This window comes from Melopsittacus undulatus, chromosome 2 (genome assembly GCF_012275295.1).
Source record: "Melopsittacus undulatus isolate bMelUnd1 chromosome 2, bMelUnd1.mat.Z, whole genome shotgun sequence".
Classification (NCBI taxonomy): domain Eukaryota; kingdom Metazoa; phylum Chordata; class Aves; order Psittaciformes; family Psittaculidae; genus Melopsittacus; species Melopsittacus undulatus.
The window spans coordinates 666371-679665 of record NC_047528.1 but is presented as its reverse complement, the minus strand read 5'-3'; the positions used below and the strand labels follow the sequence as shown (position 1 = coordinate 679665).

At 59.2% G+C, this 13295-nt stretch overlaps 1 protein-coding gene across 1 annotated transcript in view; it reads right to left on the bottom strand.

Moving 5' to 3' along the window:
• The window catches only part of PDE2A (phosphodiesterase 2A), a 45984-nt gene that overhangs the window by 4457 nt on the left and 28232 nt on the right, over nt 1-13295 (bottom strand). The window contains exons 3-19 of the mRNA XM_034072781.1: nt 7530-7619; nt 6513-6601; nt 5261-5370; nt 4866-4921; nt 4725-4784; nt 4449-4608; nt 4314-4366; nt 3640-3714; nt 3479-3520; nt 3343-3411; nt 3121-3251; nt 2913-3024; nt 2780-2819; nt 1544-1607; nt 1385-1463; nt 705-882; nt 20-132 (exon numbers count right to left, since the gene is read on the bottom strand). Of these exons, the coding sequence (XP_033928672.1) occupies nt 20-132; nt 705-882; nt 1385-1463; nt 1544-1607; nt 2780-2819; nt 2913-3024; nt 3121-3251; nt 3343-3411; nt 3479-3520; nt 3640-3714; nt 4314-4366; nt 4449-4608; nt 4725-4784; nt 4866-4921; nt 5261-5370; nt 6513-6601; nt 7530-7619 (1521 nt within the window). The remainder of the gene's footprint in view (nt 1-19; nt 133-704; nt 883-1384; nt 1464-1543; nt 1608-2779; nt 2820-2912; nt 3025-3120; nt 3252-3342; nt 3412-3478; nt 3521-3639; nt 3715-4313; nt 4367-4448; nt 4609-4724; nt 4785-4865; nt 4922-5260; nt 5371-6512; nt 6602-7529; nt 7620-13295) is intronic.

Below are 13295 nucleotides of genomic sequence, written 5' to 3'. Positions count from 1 at the left end.
CCTCGCCCCAGGTTCATACATGGGCGATGCTGATGCCGCAGTAGATGGAGAAGGCAGTGGCCAGGTCCTCATCGAACTTGCTGAACCAGGGCCCATTGATCTTATTGACCAGCTCTGCCACCCCAATCACCTCTGCAGGGAGATGGAGGGGGCACAGGGGCAGGATCAGGCCCATGGGCTGGGGACAGGATCAGGCCCATGTGCTGGGGACAGTGATGCTGGGGACAGGATGGTGCCCAGGGGCAATGCTGTGCCCATGGGCTGGGGACAGGATGGTGCCTACACTCTGGGGACAGGATTGTGGTCCTGTGCTAGGGACAGGATCATATCCATGTGCTGGGTACAAAGCTGTGCCTATGTGTTTGAGGACAGGATTGTGCCCATGTACCAGGAACACTGCTGTGCCCATGGGCTGGGGACAGGATGGTGCCCATGTGGTAGGAACATGCTGTTCTAGGGACAGGATCATGTCTGTGTACCAGGGACAGTGCTATGCCCATGGGCTGGGGACAGGATCATGGCACCGGAACAGTGCCCGGATGCTGTTGACGGTGCTGTGCCCACGTACTGAGGGACCCATTGGTGGCCACATCCTTGGGCCAACATAGTGCCTATGTGCAGGGCCTGCTGCCATCCCCATGCCCAGGGCACCCTTCCACCACCACACACATGGACCCCATCACCCATGTCCCCAGCACCCTCACCCTGGCTCTCGTTCTTGATGGGGAAGCAGAGGATGTTCCGGGTGCGGAAGCCGGTGCTGTCGTCCACGCCGCGGTAGAAGAGAGGATGGGAATAGGCATCCTTGATGTTGAGGATCTTGCCGGTGGTGGCCACGTGCCCAGCGATGCCCTGGTCTGCAGGGATGCGGATCTCGTAGCTCTGGAGCAGGGACATGGATGGAGGCACCATCAGTGTCCCCATAATGGCACTGAGCTGTGCGGTGTGGTCCAGAGGGAGCCAGGCTGGGAGCACTGGGGATGCTCAGCCTGGAGAGGAGAAGCTGCATGGGGACCTCAGAGCAGCTTCCAGTGTCTGAAGGGGGCTCCAAGGATGCTGGAGAGGGGCTCTTCATCAGGGACTGCAGTGATAGGACAAGGGGTGATGGGTTCAGACTGAAACAGGGGAAGTTCAGGTTGGAGATAAGGCAGAAGCTGTTCCCTGGGAGGGTGCTGAGGCGCTGGCACAGGGTGCCCAGAGAAGCTGTGGCTGCCCCATCCCTGGCAGTGCTCAAGGCCAGGTTGGACACAGGGGCTTGGAGCAGCTGCTCCAGTGGAAGGGGTCCCTGCCTGGATGGAACCAGAGGAGCTTTAAGCTCCCTTCATCCCAACCCATCCCATGATTCCATCACCCTGAGGACAGGACCCGGTCCCCCCTCACTCACCTCATCATCCACCACTCCTCCATCAAACACCTTGGCCACCAGCTCGTGGCTCAGCCGGTCCAGCAGGAACACGGAGCATCTGCAACAGACGCTGCTGGCACCCGAGGGGGGGGGGGCCCAGCACCCCGATGGTGTCCCCCCCCCCCGGGGCTCACTCACATCTCGGCGTTGCTGAGGTTCCGAGCCTCGGTGATGATCTCCTGGAGCAGGACGGAGACGTCGTCTGCGGGAGGGGGGGGTCATGGAGCGGGTGGGAAGGGGCTGCCCGAGTACGCCCCCCCCGGTTCCTGCTTCCCCATCGGGCTCTCCCTGCACACCCATGCCATGAAAGGGGGGCTCTGCCTGCACCCCCCACTGCGGGGGTGTGGGAGCACAGAGGGATGCGGTCTGCACATGCGTGTGGACATGTATGAGTGTGCATGTGTATGTGTGTGCATGTGTGCACATGTGTGTGTGTGCATGTGTATGTGTATGCATGTGTGCACGTGTGTGTGTGTGTGCATGAGTATGCATGTGCATGTGTGCACATGTGTGTGTGCATGTGTGCACATGTATGTGTGTGCATGTGTGTGTGTGCATGTGTGCACGTGTGTGTGTGTGCATGTGTATGCGTGTGCATGTGTGTACGTGTGTGTGTGTGCATGTGTATGCGTGTGCATGTGTGCACGTGTGTGTGTGCATGTGTATGTGTATGCATGTGTGCACGTGCGTGTGTATGCATGTGCATGTGTGCACGTGTGTGTGTGCATGTGTATGTGTGTGCATGTGTGTACGTTTGTGTGTGCATGTGTATGTGCACACCAGAGGGTGACAGAGCCCATGCAAGTGGGCAGCAGCCTGTGCAGTGCAGTGTGGTGTGAACTGCAGGGGGTGTGCATGCAATGTGCGTGCAGTAGTGTGCGTGCATGCAGTGTGCATGCAGCATGCATGCAGCAGTGCCGTGCATGTGCAGCAGTGTGTGTGCAGCATTGCATGCATGTGCATGCAGTGTGCATGCAGCAGTGTGTATGCAGCAGTACATGTGTGTGCAGCAGTACACGTGTGTGCAGCAGTACATGTGTGTGCAGCAGTACATGTGTGTGCAGCAGTGTGTGCACACAGCAGTGTATTAGTGTGTGTGCAGCAGCACATCTGTGCATGCATCAGTCCATACATACATGCAGCAGTGCATGTGTATGTGCAGTGGGCATGCAGCAGCACATGGGTGCAGCAGCACACACATGCACACACATCTCTACATGCACCCAGCGCTCCATGCTCATACAATGTGCACCCACACACACGTGCAGCATCAGTGCAAGCCCCGACCACCCCCTGTGACCATATCCCAATAGGACCCAACCTGGCACCAGTGGGGACGAGGTCCCTGGTGCCACCATCCCCATGTGCACCTACCCAAGTGTGTGAAGAGGTTCTTTGCCACCTGCAGCAGGGCCTGGAGGGGACAGAGGGGACACCATCAGCACCCGCTGTGACACGGGGCACACACGTGTGCTTGGCATGACACAGGCTCAGGTGTGCTGCTCACCTGGCACTCACACTTGAGCTTCTGCTCCTTCTGGAAGGCCAAGGTGCTGGTGAGCACCGTGGAGGTGTAGCAGAAGCAGTGCTGGATCTTGTGCTCATCCGCCTCCGTGTAGCTGCAGGGGACACCAGCACAGAGCCCTCAGTAGGGTCCAGAGTGAACGGCACAGCCCTCACCCCATAGGGGCACCCAGAAGGGGTCCCCTGCTCACCTCTCCCCATTGAGCTTATTGAAGGCGCAGGCCAGTGCCACCACCTGGGATGTGGCACGGCTGATGACGGGGACACAGAGCATGGAGGTGACCTCGCAGCCCAGCATGCTGCTCAGCTGCTTGTGCTCCTCCTGCGGGACCAGGGCACATGGGCACCCCATGGCACACCGAGGGGGACACCCCCACAACCGTGTCCCCATCCGGCTCCAGGATGGGACCCACCTCGCTGATGTCCTTCAAGGTGATGGACTTCTTGTCCTCCACCACTTGCCCCAGGCGCCCGAAGGTGAGCTGTGCATGGAGGGGATGGGTGAGCCCATGGCACCCATTGCCCCCCACCCCTCATCACCCCACTCACCGAGAAGCTGATCTCCTCCTCCAGGACACGGTCCCCCACCACCTACAAGAGATGTGGGGAGGAGAACCCATGGGATGGTGGCTGAGCCCCATGGAGGTGGGTTAGGGGGTGCAAGGAGACCCCTTGGCCCCATAGGGTGGGGGGATCACCATGGGTCCCACCTGGCAGAAGAGCTGGTGGTTGTCCTCGGACACGAGCAGGAGGCAGCAGCACAGGGACTGGGTCTCCTGCTTCAGCTGGGGGGGGATAGAGAGGGGGTCACCACTTCAATGGGCCCCGGGCCCCCCAGAGCAGGATTCGGCCCCTGATCATCTCCCTGAGCACCCACAAGGGCCACACAGGACCAGGTGCCCCCCTAGAACCTCTTCCTGTGGCTGGAAAGGTTCATCCTGGTCACTATTGATGGTGAGGACAAGGCTGTTCACCCTGGTCACTATTGATGGTGAGGACAAGGCTGTTCACCCTGGTCACTACTGATGGTGAGGACAAGGCTGTTCACCCTGGTCACTATTGATGCTGAGGACAAGGCTGTTCACCCTGGTCACTATTGATGCTGAGGACAAGGCTGTTCACCCTGGTCACTACTGATGCTGAGGACAAGGCTGTTCACCCTGGTCACTACTGATGCTGAGGACAAGGCTGTTCACCCTGGTCACTACTGATGGTGAGGACAAGGCTGTTCACCCTGGTCACTATTGATGGTGAGGACAAGGCTGTTCACCCTGGTCACTACTGATGACTTGAAGGTTTTCTTTGCTTTGAGGGACATTCTATATGGGCAGGGGGGATAAAACAGGATATCCCAATGCTGGACACCATTAGGATGACTACTCACATAGTTGACAACCTTGAGCTGGAGCGAGGCAGCATCCAGGTCATAGAGCTCACCTGCAGGAGGGGTGAGAGGCACTCAGCACCCACCAGCACCCTGCCCAACCTGCACCCCCCCCTGCTGCCCTACCCCCCTCACCACACAGCTGCAGGATCTTGCAGTCCAGGGCACTGTAGCTGCTGTTGGGAACCTTCTCAGCCTTGGCCAAGGAGGTCTGGGATGAGCTGGTGGAGAGGCTGACCTGGGGCCAGGGCTGCAGCTTCTGCAGGGCCTGCAGGCGCCGGAACGCCACCAGGGTCTGTGGGGCACAGGGACAGTGGGGCTGGGTATGGGGTCCCAGGGATGGATCCCATTGGGGATGTGGGGCCGGGGACTGGGGTTTGGTGGGGCCGGTGATGGAGCCGGGGCACTCACGTGTCGCTCCAGCGCCCGCAGGTTCTGCTCGTCCAGGTCGCTCAGTTGGCCGCAGTGCACCTGAGGAGGGATGTGGGGTGAGGAGCACAGGGGCTGGGATTTGCTCTCACCCCATAGCCCTGCCCATGTGCCTGTGCTCACCAGGATGACGCACACCACGGCCCCGCTGTCCTTGTCCACCAGTGGGAGGATGAGCACTGGAAGACAAGAGGGGTGGCACTGGGGGAACTGGGGCTGTGGCACTGAGCACTCAGGTTCATGTTCCCTCCATGACCCCAATGAGTCATCATCCATCCTCCACCCATCCATCCTCCATCCACCCATCCCTCCATCCATCTTCCATCGATCCATCCTCCATCCATCCATCCATCTATCCTCCCATCCATCCATCCTCCATCCATCCATCCATCCATCCACCCTCCATCCATCCACCCATCCATCCATCAATCTGTCCATACTCCATCCATCCTCCATCCATCCTCCATCCATCCATCCATACACCCATACCTCCCCTCTCCCAGCACCTCAGCACCCACCTTGTGTGCCAGGAGCCAGGGGTGCTGCCAGGGGTCCCAGCTGCTGGCTGGGGAGCTCGGTGGGGGGCAGCCCCCCACATTCCATCCGCTTCTGCTTCCGCACCACATCCCTGCAGGGACACAGACACCTGAAGCACCTGCACACGTGTGTCCCTGCATGCACCCAGTGCCCTGCACATGTGTGTCCCTGCATGCACCCAGTGCCCTGCACACGTGTCCCTGCATGCACCCAGTGCCCTGCACATGTGTGTCCCCTGCATGTACCCAGTGCCCTGCACATGTGTGTCCCTGCATGTACCCAGTGCCCTGCACATGTGTGTCCCCTGCATGTACCCAGTGCCCTGCACATGTGTGTCCCTGCATGCACCCAGTGCCCTGCACATGTGTGTCCCTGCATGTACCCAGTGCCCTGCACATGTGTGTCCCTGCATGCACCCAGTGCCCTGCACATGCTCTTTCACACCAGTACCCAGTTCCCAAGGAATTCCCTGTGAGCCAAACCTCATCCAATGGATGTGTGTAGGGACAGGAACAGGATGGGGACAGGGATGGGATGAGGATGGGGATGTGAAAGGGGATAAGGATGGGAACAAGGATGGGAATGGGAATAGAAAGAGGATGGCAGTGGGGGTTAGAATGAGGATGAAGATGGGGAAGGAGAAAAGGGATAAGGATTGGGACAAAGATGGGGAGGAGCACAAAATGAGAATGGGGGCCAGGGTGGGATGGGGATGAGATGAGGAGCAGGAGGTGGATGGAGATGAGCACGGGGATGAGGATGGAAATGGGGATGGGGAAGGGAAAGGGCATGAGGATGGGATAGAGACAGAGATGGAGGTAGGGATGGAATGAGCATGGGGTCAAGGACGAGGATGGAGATGGGGAAGAGAAAGGGGACATGAATGAGGCTGTGGATGTGGATGGGATGAGGTGGGGACAGGTCCCTGACCTCCCGCACTCCAACCCAGGTCCACAGCAAGGAGGGGACATGGTGCTGTGCTGGGGGGACAAGGATCTGCCCAACCCCAGAGCCGCTGGTCCCATGAGAGCTCACACGCTCCATGCACACACATGTTCCCCCCCCTCCATGCACACACGTGTGCACACCCCCCTCCATGCACACACATGTTCACCCCCTCCATGCACACACATGTTCACACCCCTCCATGCACACACATGTTCCCCCCTCCATGCACACACATGTTCCCCCCCCCCATGCACACACGTGTGCACACACAAGGGCCGGGCTCACCTGATCTTGCCCTCGGCCGGCAGCTCATGGGGGGGGTCATCGCAGATCAGACGGGTTTCCCCCTCCAGCAGGTAGATGTAGACATGTTCCTGGGGGGGGAGAGGGGCTCTGAGGGACAGGGACCCCCCCAGCCCATCCCCCATGGCGCACACACACACACACGTGCACATGCGTGTGTATGGACCTGCACATGTGCTTGCACACACACATATGGGCACCCTCATGCGTGCTCACACGTGGATGCTCACACTCGCATACACCAGCACTATGGGGTCATCATCAGCACTGGGCACTATGGGGTCACCATCAGCACTGGGCAGCAGGGCCACCAGCACCAGGGCCACCACCAGTACCAAGGTCACCATGGACACAAGGGCCACCAGCACCTGTGGGCTATCAGCAGCACCAGGGCCAGCACCAGGGCCACCATGAGTGTTGGGGCCACCAGCACTGTGGGGCCACCAGCAGCACCCCAGGGCCACCTCCAGTGCTGGGGTCACCAGTAGCATCAGGGCCACCAGCAGCATTCCAAGGCTACCAATAGCACCAGGGCCACCAACAGCATCCCAAGGCTACCAATAGCACCAGGGCCACCAACAGCATCCCAAGGCTACCAATAGCATCAGGGCCACCAGCAGCATCCCAGGGCCACCACTAGTGCTGGGGTCACCAATAGCATCAGGGCCACCAGCAGCATCCCAGGGCCACCACTAGTGCTGGGGTCACCAATAGCACCAGGGCCACCAGCAGCATCCCAGGGCCATCACCAGCACCAGGGCCACCATGAGCCCAAGGGCCACCAGCACTGGCACCCCCATGCCATCAGGGACCCTGCATCTCCTGAGGGACTCAGGGCTGCTCCCTCCCCTCTATGGCCAGCGTGGAGCAGGGTCTGGCCCTCAGGAAGGTGACCCATGGAGCCAGCTTACACCCACAGAGCAACCAGGGCTCTGCCTATGGGGGGCTGCCCTATGGGGCCCAACCTCGGTACGAGCCAGCGGAGAATCCCCCACCTACCACTGCAGGTAGCAATGAGAGCAGCGCATGGCGGAGGGAGTCCCTCAGGCCCGAGGCATCGATCACAGCCCCCAGGCTCAGCAGCGCATCCTGGGGAGAGAGCAGAGCATGGAGACCGGGGGTTAATGGGGCCTGAGGCCACGGGGATGGGCACCAGGACACCCCTCCCCATGGCATAGAACCTCCTTCAGCCAGAGGGTGTCCAGCTCAACCAGCTCCATTCTGGGGGGAAAAGGTCTGGTTTTGGGCAATGTCCAACACAGGAAGGAGGTGAACCCAGGAGCTGGCTCTGTAGGATGGTGCCCTAAAGCCACAGTGATGGACGCAGGAGGCATGTCAATGGCCATGGCACTGTTGGCTCCATTCCTGCCTCCATCCCTTGTCTGGAACACCAGGACAAGGACAATGTTGCTACAGGAACAGTTCTGGTACATACAATTCCTGTTTTCAGGCAGCTCCAGGCTCCATCCGAGCCCCAGTGCCACCCTCTGGACACCATCCCCATCCCTGCACCCCAGGCACCCTGCCTGGGACCATCCCAGGAGCATCCTCATATGTGGGGCTGGATCCAGGTGGGATCTTCCATCTGAAGCCATGGACACCGGATGTTATTCCAACAGGGCCGCATCTCCAGTCACCTACTCACACTGGAGACACATGCACTGTAGAATACAGCCAGGCCTTGGTGTGCATCCATCCCGATGTCCCTCTGTGGTGGCTCAGCATCCCAGCAGTGGGAACATGGAGCAGATCCCGAGCGGGCCCCCGGGATATCCGGAAGCATCAGATGCCAGTGGGGATGGACAGATGCAGCTGGATGCGGGTGATGCTTTAATAGGGCCGGGAATCCAGGTCCCACCCGGGGAGGGGGGAAAAGCTGCAGGAGCTAAAATAAGCCATTCCCGAGATGAGGAGAGAGCAGCGGGAGCAGGAGGGAGGGTTTGATGCATGGGGGGGGTCAGGAAGGGTATCCCATTCATCCCACTCATCCCACTCCTCTTACTCATCCTACTCAATTGCTCATCCCACTCATCCTGCTAGTCCTGCTCATCCCACTTGTCCCGCTTGTCCCATTCTTCCTGCTCACCCCACTCATCCCACTCACTCTGCTTGTCCCACTGGTCCCACTCATCCCGCTTATCCCACTAGTCCTGCTCATCCCACTTGTGCTGCTTGTCCCACTTCTGCTCATCCCACTCATCCACCCCATTTATCCCACTCATCCTGCTTGTCTCACTCATCCCTCTTGTCCTACTCATCCCATTCATCCCATTCCTCCTGCTTCCATCCCAGCTCCTCCATCCTGCAGCTATCCCATGCTGCCCATCCCTGTGGATGCTGTGGATCCATGTCTGGGGCTCTGCACCCCCTTGCTACCCAGAGGTCCCCTGTTCATCACTGAGCAGGGATTCAGTGCACAGCCAGAGCCTCCACCAGGACACATCCCATTCATTGCCATAAACAGGGAATCCTGATGGCCTCGGGCTGGGCTGATCCCTGTATCCCTATGCCAAGGGCAAGGACAAGGGTGAGGCAATCCCAGCACACACAGGCTGGGAGGGATGGGATGGAGCAGCCTGAGAAGGACTTTGGGATTCCCATCCCTGGCAGTGCTCAAGGCCAGGTTGGACACAGGGGCTTGGAGCAGCTGCTCCAGTGGAAGGGATCCCTGCCCATTGGAGCTGGAGGAGCTTTAAGCTCCCTTCATCCCAAACCATTCCATGATCCCCAAATTCCTCCTCAGGATGTGGAGGGGGTCCCTGCTGCACCAGGATGCAGCACGCACCCACTGCATCCTTCCTCCCCAGTGGGATGCAGGGGCAGCATCCATCCCCCTGCACCCCCAAATGAGGCAGGGAGCACCCCCAAGGACCAGGGGCACTGGAATTCCATCTGCATCCCTGCAAGGAGCTAATCGGGATGTAATCAGCTTCCCAAACCCAGGCACTTCCATGAGCTGAGCTGCTTCTCCATCCCTTTGGGGCCCACACTTGGGGTACCCCATGTTTTGCTCCACATCATGATCCCCATTCAGGCACCATCCCAGTTTGGGGGCTCAACTGGGAGATGTGGGATTCAGGGGGTGTCTCTCCAGATCCATCCATAGCTCCATGGACACTTGGCTGGGATCAGTGATGCACACACATCCCTGGTACAGTGGGATGCTCCAGTGCCTGGTGGGGGATGTCACCCCATCCTGTCACTGGGATGTCACTGGGACTCACTGTGCTCATCACAGCCCTGGACCTATCCCATGGGATCACAGCACTGCTGCTGCCTATTCCTGCTCCGCATCCCACTTCCCTGGAGGCAAAGCAATCACAGCGCTTCCCAGGAGGGCAGGGAGGGATAACAGCTTCCCATGTGCGGGGGAAGCATCATCCTACTGTCAGAGCAGAGCTCACACCCTCATCCCGGGATCTGCTCCATAGGATAACACCCCCTGGAAGTGGGATGCCCTGAGATGGGCGCTCAGAGAGACCTGGGGTGAGATCCAAGGCTGGGTGCAAGCAGCACCTCCTGGACCCATCCAGAACCAGGGGCCAGGGATGTGGAATGGGGCCGGGAATCACTGACAGCTCCAGGAGCTGGGGTGATGCATCCATGTCCAGTGTCTGTCCCTGTCCCAGTCTCCATCCCTGACCCTGTCTCCATCCCTGTCCCAGTCTCTATCCCTGTCCCAGTCTCCATCCCTGTCATTGCCCACATCCCTGTCCCAGTCTCTATCCCTGTCCCAGTCTCCATCCCTGTCATTGCCCACATCCCTGTCCCATTCTCTATCCCTGTCCCAGTCTCCATCCCTGTCCCTGTCTCCATCCCTGTCATTACCCACATCCCTGTCCCAGTCTCCATCCCTGTCGCAGTCTCTGTCCCTGTCCCAGTCTCCATCCCTGCCTCCAGCATCCACAGGACCACCCTGGCTCTGTTGTCACCTCTGCTCTGGCCTGGGAGGACGGGGACACTGCTCTCACTGGGCCTGACCCCCAAGTGATAGCCCCACACTGACCCCCGGTGTCCCATGGTACCACCATGGCACAGCACACCCCACATGGCACAGACCCCTCGGCAAAGCCAAACTCTGCTGTTTTCCCCATGGAAAACAGCATCTATTCATTTCCCACCTGGTTTTCCATCCCTTTTCCCTTAGGAGAGCAGCAGCAGCATCCTAGACCCAGCCAGGGAATAGTGGGAACCCACACACACCTGTTCCCAGCCTCCTCAGGCTCCAAGAGATCCCACTGGGATGGGAAAGCATCTTTCCCAGTGGAGCGAATACATCCATAGCAAAATCATCTATTTTCATGGAAGGATTCATTCTGGATCTGGAATTCTGGGACAAATCCCCCTCCTCACCATCATCACCCCCTGGATGCTTATGGAATAGAGGATTCCCATCCTGGTTTCCCCTCCAGAAAGGCTCCTCTCACGCCTGCTATGGGGAACGTGGGGATCCCACATTCACCTCCCTGGGTGCCGGGTCTTGGGATTCATGCTCCAGGGGGATGGATGGGGATGGTTTTACCTCCATGGGATGATGTTTCCACTGCCCAGAGCCCCCTGGAATGAGCAGAAGATGGGTACAGTGCATTGTGGTACCCACGAGGATGCTCATCCAGCTTGGAAAATGGGGTCCTTCTGTGGGGACCTGGGCACTTGGCAATGGAATTAGCCCCAGCAAGAGCTCAAACCCAGGATCTGCCACGCACTGGGATCCTCTTTATCCAAGGGGAAAGTGAGTCATGGAACAGCCAGTGCCTGGGAGCATCCTGCTTCTGGAGGGATGCAGGGCCCCATCCTGCCTTGCAATGGGGACCAGGGCTGGGTATCCCTGGGCTGATGGGAGCAGACCTGCATCCCAGATGGATCCCACCTTGGGTGCTGGCTGCAAAGGTGGGGAGGGTGCTGGCAGCAGCAGGCTCCTGCTGCATCCTTCCCTGTGCCATCCCTATGGGATCAGCAGCCCCTGATCCTGGAGGAGATGAATCATCTCCCAGCTGAGCTTCCAGCCCAGCTTTGCCATAAGAGCTGACAGTGAATGGAGCTCAGGGGTGTCTGTCTCCCCATGAACCCTCATTGCTCAGCTCCTGCCTTTCCCAATGGGATTTTATCCACCTGGGAACGCGAGGGAAATGATCCCAATTCATTCCCTAAGTGGATTAGTGCGCTAGCCCCTGGCATGAGCGATCGCCTGTGGGATGGAGCTGGACATTGCTCTGTCTGGACCATTTCACTCCTGAGCTGGGAAAATCCCAAATCAGATTAAGAGCATCCGAGATGCTGAGTGTGCAGATCATTGTGTCCACGGCATCACATCCCTTCCTGGTACCCACATCCCCCAGGAGCCATCCCTATCCATGGGCACACACTGCATCCCAGCAAACGGATAGGGATGCTCAAGAGCGCAGGATGCAGCAAGCTGGGGGCTGGGGTAGGGACCACCCCATTACCCCAGTTATTGCCTTGCCCTAAGCCCACTGGTGGCAGATGGGGTGGGATTGTGCCCCTGCAGGAGCTCACATCCCTCCCCCTTGGGTGCTTCCTATGGGATGCAGCCACAGCCTTTGGATCTCCTTATGTGTGACAGCAAAGAGCAAACCACATCTGTGTCTTTGTCATCACCTATTCCTGTGTCCCCAGCCTGATCCTTGGGTCCCCAAGGTCCCTGCTTATCCCCAAACCAGGTCTGGGGCCATGGGGACAGGCAGGGAAGCCAGGTCCTTTCCCCATCCCTTTCCCCCATCCCATGTCCCCCTTGCAGAGGAAGATGCTGGTCCAGGACCTCTTCACCCCCTGTCCATGAACCCCCCATTGTCTCTCCCCATCCATCCCTGCCTTTGCCACCTCTCCAGCTCCACGGTGACACCACATCCATCCCCACCCCCCAGAATCCATAGGGAATGCCGAGGCCCCCTCGGGCCCCCCAAGCTGAGCCCCAGCAGCCGGTGCCTGCCGAGCCCCCCCCCCCCCCGGCGCCGCCCGGGCCAAGCACTCGCTGAGCAATCTGGTGCTGTTATAAATAGCCCCGAGCTGTGATTCATCCTTCTCCTGCCTCTCCCGGAGCCCCCCAGGCCCTGCTCCCATTCCCAAGGGATGATCCCCCCCTCCCTGCTCCCATTGCACGGTCCATGGCTGCAGCGGTTAAATATAGCCCAGCCCTGGCTCTGTGTTAGCAACAGGGAGCTGGCAACGGGGCCGGTGCAGGCAGAGAGGGGAAACTGAGGCACGGGGCAGGGAGAGGCTCCTGAAGGCATCAGGTCCCACTTTGCTCTGCCATGGGATGGGTGATGCTGTTGATGTCCTGTCACCCCGACCCTGCACTGATCCAGGGTCTTCCCTCATCCCCACAGACATAATTCCCCTGGGAATCCTTTCCATAGGGATGGAGATGTGTAGAGGGCTTCTCGGATGCTGCCCCAGTTGCATCCCTGCAACACTGTCCGGGGTAGCAGAGGATGGAGGGATGGCAAGATAGAGGGATGGAGGGGTGGAGGAAGGGAGGGAGAGAGGAATGGAGGGATGGAGGGACAGAGGGGTGGATGAACAGAGGGATGGATGGATGGATGGATGGATGGATGGAGGGATGAGGGATGGATACACAGAGGGATGGATGGATGGATGGACAAAGGGATGGAGGGATGGATGCACAGAGGGATGGAGGGATGGATGGACAAAGGGATGGAGGGATGGATGCACAGAGGGATGGATGGATGGACGGATGGATGGATGGACAAAGGGGTGGAGGGTTGGGCAGACAGAGGGAGCGCC